The sequence below is a fragment of the Engraulis encrasicolus genome, chromosome 16, assembly GCF_034702125.1.
Source record: "Engraulis encrasicolus isolate BLACKSEA-1 chromosome 16, IST_EnEncr_1.0, whole genome shotgun sequence".
Lineage (NCBI taxonomy): Eukaryota > Metazoa > Chordata > Actinopteri > Clupeiformes > Engraulidae > Engraulis > Engraulis encrasicolus.
In genome coordinates this window covers 38,099,481-38,110,423 of record NC_085872.1, presented here as the reverse complement: position 1 = coordinate 38,110,423, position 10,943 = coordinate 38,099,481, and the positions used below count along the sequence as shown (strand labels likewise).

Sequence of the window (10,943 nt, the reverse complement as noted above, 5' to 3'; positions counted from 1 at the left end):
TCAGGAAGAAAAATGACCTTGTTAACCTGAATCCAAATAGGGAGGGAGCTCTGTAAAAAAAATCTAATTCAAGTGTTTCACTGCAGAATTACTAGCTATCTACTAGCTATTCCATCATACAAATAAAGCAAAAACTGTTCTAGATGTTGTACTAAGGCATACTCAAATAAAACAAGAAGTAAGTAAATTTCGACTACATTAGAGCTCCCATCAAACCATCTTTTTGTAGTAAAGTAGAGTAGTAGAGTAGAGTACTAGAATATCAAAAACAAGTATCAAAAACAAATAGTATCAAAAATTAAAAGTATGAACTTTTCAAAGCCTTGATGAAGGCCATTGCAGGTCGAAACATGTTATACAGTGAACTAGCTCAGTTCAACTAAAAGCTTTTTAACGAAGAGGAATGCCTAGGATATCTTCTAGACCTTGTATCATTTCATAATTGACTGCCAAACACAGCTGTAGATTAACTTTTTCATCACCAGCCAAAACATACACTCACTAAGTGGCGAGTAAGTCTTCTTTTTTACCAGCCAAACCGAATTTTCACCAGCATTTGGCCAGTGGGTCGGTGTTATTTTAGAGTTTCCAAATATAAAGGCCAAAACAAAATCACTGGACACAACAGCAGCACGTTTACACATCCCTCATCCCTCCCATGTATATGATGTTAACAGGGGACATAGTAATGCGTGCGCAAACCGTGCGCATGCGGAGCTTGATGTGCTGACTTCATCTTCAGTTTTTATGTGACTTTGCTAGTCCTGCACCCAAAACATTTTTGAGACAGATAAATGTGCATGGTTTTTTTTTCTTAAAACATGCGCTACCGCAAGCGCTCACTAGGGGGCTTGCTGGAGCCGTGTTCCAGTTTCAGCCCCAACAACACAACATGTGCTGTGCCTCTCTCTAGTGTTTGTCCCTGGGGGAAAAACAGTCACGAAAACAATACGAGGAGTTCAATGAAGCAACCAGGGAATGCTGAGCGACCTGAACTCCCCCATTTCCTGTTGACTCATAAGAGGTGCTGCCTGCTGATGTTTTTACACTCTCTTTCTTTTCCAGGAACTTGATCACAAGTCAATAACAAGAAACTAATTGGATAGTACACAAACTCAACTCACACACACACACACACACACACACACACACACACACACACACACACACACACACACACACACACACACACACACACACACCTGCCACACCCCCCCCCAACACACACACACACACCTGCCACACACACACACACACACACACACACACACACACACACACACACACACACACACACCCCAACACACACACACACCCAACACACACACACACACACCTGCCACACACACACACACACACACACACACACACACACACACACACCTGCCACACACACACACACACACACACACACACACACACACACACACACACACACACACACACACACACACACACACACACACACACACACACACACACACACTGCCACACACACACACACACACACACACACACACACACACACACACACAATACACACACACACTACACACCTGACTTCCACGAGGTCATTGGGCCGGTAGCTGGGGTGCAGGAAGAACCACACCTTCCTCACAAAGTGGTCAATGGTCGGCTCCTTCCTGGAGCCTCTGACGTAGACCATCCACTTGTGGGTGGACTGGTCATTCTCCTCCCTCTTGTCCGGGGCTATGTACCTGGTTACAGTGGACACCAGAGGTTGGATTAGGGAGAGGGAAGCATAGAGGGGGCAAATGATCACAATGTTTACTGTGTTAGACAACATCTTTAATAGAGCTTTTAAAAAGTTTGTCATTCTCCTCCCTCTTGTCCGGGGCTATGTACCTGGTTACAGTGGACACCGGGGGGGGGTGGTGCTCTCTGCCTATTAAATCCTAAATATCTCAGCCTCCGAAGCACATACAAACATGAAATGAGTTACATTTAAAAGCTAGGACCCTCATTTTGCCTTAGAATGTGTTCATTGAGCTCTAATTTACCCACATTTTTTTAATAAAACAGCTCAAAACTAAAGAACCTGAATTGTCCAAGACACAATGGGTTAAGTGATAAACCGGGCTTAGTTAACCTACAGGAAGTGGTAAACGTGCTAATAGATATACCTACTGGCATAATTTTGTTAAGAAATTGAGGACTCCACTCCAGACTCTTCTATTAGATGATTTACCAGTACCTCAAGCTTAACTTCGCCTGGTTTACGACTGAACAAGTTTCTTAGTAAATTCCCCTGAGGTTGGAGCAGGGAGGATGGGGGGTAAAATGATGGCAACGTTTACTGCGTTAGACAACATGATAAATAGATCTTTTAAAAAGTTGATATGAATAGAGAGAGAGAGAGAGAGAGAGAGAGAGAGAGAGAGAGAGAGAGAGAGAGAGAGAGAGAGAGAGAGAGAACACCACATCTTAATATGTCTATCAGTGTAGAGTAATGGAGTGATATAATAATTGAGACATCTTCCTTGTTTTCTGCTGACTGTGGAGGCCATGTGACCGCGTGTAACACATGTATCTATTCTAGCATGGAATAGTACAAAAACATGTTGTCGTGTCATGACAGTGGGTTCACCCTGCAGCTAAAAAGGGGGGGGGGGGGCATTGCTGTCTCCCACACTCAACTCCAGATCAACACTGCCTAGATCAGTGGTTCTTAAGCTTTTTTTCTTAAAACACCCCCTTACCTGTGCCCAAGACAAGCCGCGCATACCCAACCCAAAATTCAACACAAAAAATATTGAAGTGATTTGTTACAATGATTTTTTGCTTGAAACATTAATCAATATCTTAATGACTTCAAATGGGGACCACAACGTGTTTCAATTTGATTTTGATTTGGCCTAGTTATAATGTTCCCAAGGAATGTCTGGCGCACCCCCAGGGGGTGCCTGCAACCCAGATTAAGAACCACTGCCTCGATCGTTCTTGTTCGCCACGCAAGGGAAGACAAGCTCTCCAGTCGAGACAAGTCAGAATCACACATAGTGCCTTTTCACCTAGTTCATCACTCTCTCACGTGGAGGGAGGGGATGAGTGCTCAAAACAACAAATAATGTTGTTTTTAGACTATGAGAAAACGGTTCACCAAAAAAGTAAACAAATAACGCTGTATTTCTTGGATACCGTGTCATTATACCTGTATACTTGGATACCGTATCGTTTGTGCAAAGACGTTCAACAATTGCCCATTTGAAATCTGTACCTTACATTCAGTTCTGTATAATAAATTCAGTTTTGTAACTCTGGTATAAGTGTTTATACTTCACCCAACCGGCTTGTGAATCTATCTGGCTTGGTGTAAAAAAAAAAGTACCAATCCACCAACATTAGAGGTGACTTAAATGGCAAGATACAGCATTCCGGGTAGAACTATGGACAGCTAAAAATACAAAAAAATATTTTAAGTTAAAAATTAAATTACATGGAATCACGGGTGCGTTTCTTGATGACATTGTGAGCAACTTACTTGGTCTCAATGCAATTTCCCATTGGAAACCTAGTAAGTTCCTAACTAGCTAACGATGACGCTTTCGAGGAATGGGGTCCTGGATGCAACTGTACTGTGCTGCGTACCAGAACACCAGGCATGTTGAAACCTAAATGATGGGACTCCACTTACACAAATCATTGGACATGTTTACTCCAGCACCAAGTGGTAAACAAACGACATGGGCCTAATAGAGTAAGAAGCCGGTTACACTGACAGCAAAAAGAGAAGCTTTTGTTTGAAAACGAATTGGTTTTGGTGTTCTGTTTATAAGTATACAGAGTTTTAGAAAGGGCATTTCAGGCATTTAAAAATATCCCACTGTCCCAAATATCTCCATTGGAACAACAGCTTATGTCAGGGTCAGAGAGGACACCCAATTTAGGGCGAACAAACTGCTGAGATTGCCATCCCTGGCTTATGATTGGCTTATACATGGCACACAGCCTGATGACGACCGATTTAAACACAAACTTTAAAAAACTTCCAAGCTACTGCAACATATACAACAAAAGTGTCACATGGTAACAAGGCTGACTAAGGTACCTTTGACATAAAAGCCCAGGGCAGAAATCAAGACTGATCTTGCTCTGCTGCAAACAAACCAGCCCTTTCATACTTCATCATCAGTTTTAAGATTAATTTATGAGTAATAACTTAATCTGATCGACCGAGTGACACACTGCCTCAAAAAGAAAAGGGGGAGGGGAGGGGTTGAGAGAGAGAGAGAGAGAGAGAGAGAGAGAGAGAGAGAGAGAGAGAGAGAGAGAGAGAGAGAGAGAGAGAGAGAGAGAGAGAGAGAAAGAGATACTGTATCTTCCTGCACAGCTATCACCAACTACGCCAATTGAGAGATTCCTGTTACGGTACGTCACTGCCTTAAAAGTGTCATTAAATCTTAAAACAAACACACTTCCACACACAGGTGTTGAGAGATGGAAAGGTCACCTACTTGGAGACGTTTCCCACAACAATGGTCTTCTTGACGTAGAGGCGTGAGCCCTCGTCCCCAGCCGAGTGATGGGTGACATGGGGCTCTGGGGCGGCGGCGACCGCGGCGGACGAGGGTACCCCAAACGTGTCCTACGGGCAAGAGAGCACTTATTATTATCCCTGCCTCTCTAAAACACACAATACAAAAACAATCCAGGCCCAGTGTGGCGATTTCCCGCCCAATTGGGCTGCTTAGGATGGCCTGTGGGTAAAAATGGGTAAAAATGGCATTTGAGCGGGTTTTTCCTGCAGATTTATGGTCATAGAAATCAATAGAATTTGGTCCAAATTAGGCGGGATTTAGTGCTTCCAGGTGGGTTTTGAGCATTTTTTTGGGCTGGAGAGAATCATATCAAAGTCCAATCTCACGCACATCCAGATGCTTTCGGGTGCAGGTTCAAAAGACGTTAAGTTCATAAAATGAAAAAAGAAGAACCGCAACACCGATGCTCCCATTTACTTCATTTTGGAGAGAATCAGACACATCTGGCAACCCTACCCAGGCCCTGTATTCTTCCATTACCTGTGAAAACGTCATTCATCCTCTGTCACAGTGACAGTTCTTGCTGCTGAACCCCTCAGGGGGTTTCTCTGTACAGTACATGCTTTAGTCTTTTAGTCCTTGACTGCGTACCTAACTCTACACGTCATTTGGGGCTCTATTATCAAGAGGTTCGCATTGACACTGACCCAGACTGTGTGGAAAGTATGCCTTCAGCTATTTTTTACTACTTCCTTTTGTTTCCTCTGGGTTGGTGGGTGGAAGGAATTTGAGGCTCTTTAAGATGCTGGCTAGTTATTCACGGCATCAGGTGTCACCATCACATCAGAAACGCCTTACTAATTGTGTACAGAAAACAGTTGTTTTTCTACAAATAAGCTTAACAACAATAGCATAAACCTAAGCCAATATTTTGTGACTGCTTGGCCAGCGCAAATAGTCACAGAGGATTTGTTTCTCTCTCTCTCTCTCTCTCTCTCTCTCTCTCTCTCTCTCTCTCTCACACACACACACACACACACACACACACACACACACACACACACACACACACACACACACACACACACACACACACACACACACACACACACACACACACACACACACACACACACACACACACACACACACCTTACTGACATCCGGCCCTGTCAATGGGAACACATATGCAGCAGCACACAGTGAACTACATTACATTGTTACATTAAAACTAAAGCCCTTCAAAGCAATACAATGGTGTGACAAAACGATGTTGACGATTGCTGATCAAAAATATTATGGAATGTCTAGACACTACACAAGTAGTCTTTCTCAACGGGAGCACTAGAGCCCCCTCAGGGGGTGGTAGGGAGCCCTTGAGGGGCGTCGAGGCAGCTGAGGGGGCTGCTAATGGGGGAGCATTAGTTCATTTGATTTTTTTCATACTAAGTGGGGCATTGGCCGGCTTATGGTGAGGTCAAGGGGGCGTTGGGAGGCTCGTGATGAGGTCAAGGGGACATCAGGTCAAAAAAGGTTGAGAACCACTGCTCCAACAGATCAAGCCCCGAGAGTGACAGTCACAGTTACACCCAGAGGAACATTGCAAAACGTCAGCGAGGGTGGAATCAACAACCACAGACAATAAAAGCTTACATTTAAGAATCTCAACTCTAGTTTCTCAACTGGTTTTAATAGCAATACCTGAAGCAAAATGTTGAGGCGGCTTGTTGACGCCCAGCACTCTCTGTCTGGTCTGATTCCCCTCTAAGCTAAAGCTGGAAGATTGCTTAACTGCCATTTCTTGTCGATTATGGCTTTACAGGCCTTTACAGACGTCTCTTTTAACACTTCAAACTTTTGCCAAGTTATTTTTTCCCTGATGCAAGCCAAGAGAATAACAACATTCCAACATCACATGTAAAATCTCTGAATTAAGCTTGTAGGGTATTGCTCATCATTGTAGTTTCATAGCTCCCATATGGGCCCAACTTGCATAGCTTGTGCATACATAATAATCACAACATCGCTGCTCCTTATCAAGCTACTCACGGACGCATTGCCATCCTGGCTGAAACTATGTGTATGTGTGACCTGGGGTGCATTTCTGGAAAGCATAGTTAGCTACTTTGTTGGTTGCAAAGCAATTTCCCATTGGCAACTACCGAAGTTGCTAACTGCTAACAACTACGCTTTCCAGAAATGCACCCCTGAATAATGAACACAATGCAACACAATCTGTCTGCAACACAATTCATCATTACCGCCGTGCACAGCAGTAGCAAACTCCCAAACCCGAAGCAGACTCTACCTTGCCCGTGTTTCTTCCTGGCCGGCGTTCGGTGCTGCCGCCCACCTCCCTCAACGTTCCATCGCGGTCGCCGTGGCTACCGGAAGGATGTTGCGCCAGGGCCTCGCTGTCCGAGGGTCCGATCGACGCGGCCTCCGATCCCTGGTTGAGAGGGGACGAGGAGCGAGATGGCGGCTCCAGGAAACGCTTTATGGCCGGGTGGTTCAGCACCGAGGTGCTACTCCTCGACGTCGTCTGTCACAGCAAAACAAACAAACAAACAAACAAAGATTAATGTAAACAAGATTAGTTAACTGATTGGATATTAGTCCTCAATGTCCATCACAGCCAAACAAACATGAACGTACACAAGATTGGTTAAACACAATAATTCAGATCCAAGGTGATCATTGAAGATGTGAAACAGGAACTTACTATTCAATGTTGATGCAATGTTTAACACATTTTTCCCTCTGTACCGCAACCCTTACACACCACCATCTAGCTCACTTCATGGAAATGTGTTGTATTGGAGAGTCATCAACTGCTTAAAGTGAATTGATGTATGCATGCAATAAGCCTTGGCCAAAGACATCTGAATTTCTTAAATATCAGCTTGGAGTGGCTTGTGTGATATACATATGCTTCTGTGGCATAACTACAGCAACACATCACACAGGGACAGTACCAAGGACCATTCTCTGACAAGGTAGATGAATAAACAGTGTTTCCTAACTGAACATCAATTACTGACAGACAGGGCTCTAAATTAACACCAGCCAACCGGCCAAATGCCAGTGAAATTTCAGTTTGGCTGGTAGAAAAGACCAACTTACTCGCCACCTTGACCCATTAGTGAGTGTGTTTGGCTGGTAAGATGAACATGTACTAATAGTCATTTTCGCTGGTGACGAAAAAAAAACTTAATTAATTTAGGGCGCTGCAGACAGATAAAACTGCAAATGTACTGTGAATGTGGCCATTCTTGTGACGTGAGGGAGTGCTTAAACAGTCGCACCTCTGGGGCTTTGGGCTGGCCTGCATTAGCGTAATAGTTAGCCACGATGCAGGCCCTCAGCTTGTCCATCATCCGCCGAGCTTCATTAAGACGCTGAGGAAACAAGACACACAGACATCACAAATGCAAATGTTAGTAGAGTATAGTAGGGTAATTCTATCAATCCCAAAGGAAATTAAGGTGTATGTCAGCTTACATAATAAATACACAAATACAAAAAAGATACGCAAAGACCTAATACACAGGGCAGTCATGGGTGAGCGGTTAGGGTGTCAGACTTGCATCCCAGAGGTTGTCGGTTCGACTCCCGACCCGCCAGGTTGGTGGGGGGAGTAATCAACCAGTGCTCTCCCCCATCCTCCTCCATGACTGAGGTACCCTGAGCATGGTACCGTCCCACCGCACTGCTCCCCATGCAGGCGCCACTGAGGGCTGCCCCCTTGCACGGGTGAGGCATAAAATGCAATTTCGTTGTGTGCAGTGTGCAGTGTTCACTTGTGTGCTGTGGAGTGCTGTGTCACAATGACAATGGGAGTTGGAGTTTCCCAATGGGCTTTCACTTTCACTTTCATTATTTTACATTGCAGTAAAAAAATTAGCACACACATGAGTACAACAATCAGCCTTACATTATCTACACCCCCCCCCCTACCCCCACCCCCCCCCACACACACACACATGTACAGAGTAACATAAGCTTGGTGAATAAGGGGTTTGGTGGTGCTACCTGAGTGATCACTTCAATCTCATGCTCTTTATTCTTCATCTCCATGGTGAACTGGTCTTTGATTATGGCTTCCATTTTATGCACCGTTGCCTCCCGTGCTAGATTAATTTTGCAAGGATGAAAAAAAAACACACAGCATTGAGAATTCATTGCATTGAGAAGTAATTTTACTGCATAACACTTTTTAACATGTGCATTAAGGTTAATAATTAAGGGTCATTACCATTCTGTTCCACGACTTTGCTCCTCTTATTCTCCCTAACTTGGGATACCTCTTCATAGTCTGGGTCAACATCTTCAATTTTGCGTTTGACTCCAGACATACTTGACTTGGCAACTGCAACACAAGTTTACATTGGGTTAACCATTTATAGGGCAGACAAATATCTCAGCTCCGGAGTGAAAAAAAAAGTTTGACAGGCTCCAGGCCACTGCTGATTGGTCAAATGTCATGAATGTCACTATAAGAGGAAAGCCTCATTTCTTCTGATTAATTTGATATAACCCACTTTTTTTGGACACCCTTGTAGAGAAGCATGACAGGGGCATTTGTGATAGGTATGCAAATAATTGGAAAATAGTCACTGACTTGCCTTATTTAACACAAACCGTGTAGGCCTGTTTTCTGTGAGCAAGTACCAGTCCCTAAATTAAAATGGGCTGTGTGGGGCAAATGGATAAGACCATCAACATAAAATCAAACCCACACATTGTCATGAAAACATTCTTCTCTCTGGTAAAGTAGGTTATTACTAATGTTTACATGCTATCACATACCATATTATCACATTCTAACTACCTATGCGTCAGGTCCTCAAGAGAATAACAACACAAATTCGTAATGACAAATGACAGTAAGTTTGTCTTGAGCTGAGGGAGAAACTTAAAACTGGAATGCATCCACTGTATGCATTCTGCATTCAATAATAAAAAAAAAATGCATGAGATTTAGCTTGTGCATGAAGGCAGAGTACATAGGTGGAATGCATACTTGCAAAAATAAAGATCACAACCTACAGTGTGAGTGTATTTGACATTGTCTCTTCAGATAAGAAGTTGAATGAAATAGCCTATCTTCTGTAGTAATTATCCTGATTGCTTAGCTAGGGTGTCTAACTAGCTCCAAAATGCATATCAAATTCAGAGCATTGGAGGCTGTTCTGCATTCGACTGGAGTTTGTTTATGTACCATATGATGGGACAACCAGACAGGCCAACCATAAGCAATACAATATTTTGCAATTGAACATACAACGCAGCCTGAAGCAGTGTATGTGCTAGCAGTCTGGCTAGTGTACAACGTGATTTTGGACAGCAATAGCCCCAACTTAAGCACGCAAACTGAAACGAGCTAACCGATGTTAGCTATTTCTAAGCGCCTCTGTCCCAAATGCATAGATTCCGGTATAAACAAACAATTTATAACGGGGAAATCGAGGCCTGAGGAAGCTAATCATGTTGTTATCCACTTCACCACTTATTACGCATATTTGCAAAAATAATTATCTGCCAGGCTGAAACGTTCATTTATTGCAGAAGCAAACTATGCGGTTGAATGCAATACTTCACTTTGTAAATGTAAGACAATGTTTACAACCAGCAAACATAAACTGTGCTAGCTGTAGCCGCTAGTTAGCAGTACACCACATAGGCTACACTTCCACCGTACCTGCCTTTCACAACCGACGCAGAGCAACAAGAGACGCGAAGCCAGGGAGAGTTTGTGTAGAAGCGACAGGGAAGTTACTGGTTAATTATAATATCTTGTAGCTTTGCGGAACGAGGATAACCCGAAGGTATTGAGCCTCGGTCCACACGAGCTAGGAGCTCTGCATTGACAGGGCGAGAACTCCAAGGCAAGCTAACGCCATGCAGCTGTTGTTAGCAAGGCCGTGCTATCCCACAAAATACCAGTAGGTGGTGCAAACCTTTGCAAATTGTAAAACCAGTTGGCTGTAAAATATTGCTTCTTATTTACACATTACACACTACATCATACAACAAGTCCATCAACTACTCAATAATCTAGCCGTTAATTTAATATTAATTGCATTTGTGAATAGTAGGCCTATAGGAAAAGAAAGTTTTTTGTCCCCTTTGTTGTAAATAATAAAATGGCAGTATACTTGCCTTTGTGCATGGTGACCATGATGACACAGCTCCACTAACTCCAAATGTGGCCAGGGTTATGTCCCCTGATGTGGTCTCAGTAGGCAATGACCAGCCCACACTCACCTGTCTTCACACAAGGGGTCAGAGGGTGTGGAAGACACCCCCCACAAAAAAGTGTGGTAGGCAGGTATGGGCCATTTTAGGAACCATCAAAGGCAACAATGGACAAGTCACAGACACCCAACTATCATGCATGAGTGACAAAGGGCCATCTCAGGTCATCTGATGGGTTTGCCCAAG

At 43.6% G+C, this 10,943-nt stretch overlaps 1 protein-coding gene across 3 annotated transcripts in view; it reads right to left on the bottom strand.

Moving 5' to 3' along the window:
* yeats2 (YEATS domain containing 2) overlaps positions 1-10,420 on the bottom strand; it is a 106,310-nt gene extending 95,890 nt beyond the window's left edge. For 2 of the 3 annotated variants that reach the window (XM_063219565.1, XM_063219567.1), the window contains exons 1-7: positions 10,201-10,420; positions 8,755-8,868; positions 8,532-8,629; positions 7,805-7,897; positions 6,808-7,041; positions 4,476-4,606; positions 1,557-1,718 (exon numbers count right to left, since the gene is read on the bottom strand). In XM_063219565.1, the coding sequence (XP_063075635.1) occupies positions 1,557-1,718; positions 4,476-4,606; positions 6,808-7,041; positions 7,805-7,897; positions 8,532-8,629; positions 8,755-8,854 (818 nt within the window). In that variant the 5' untranslated portion in view covers positions 8,855-8,868; positions 10,201-10,420. The remainder of the gene's footprint in view (positions 1-1,556; positions 1,719-4,475; positions 4,607-6,807; positions 7,042-7,804; positions 7,898-8,531; positions 8,630-8,754; positions 8,869-10,200) is intronic. The other variant, XM_063219566.1, reaches the window with a different exon arrangement.
* Between the last annotated feature and the right edge of the window lie 523 nt (positions 10,421-10,943).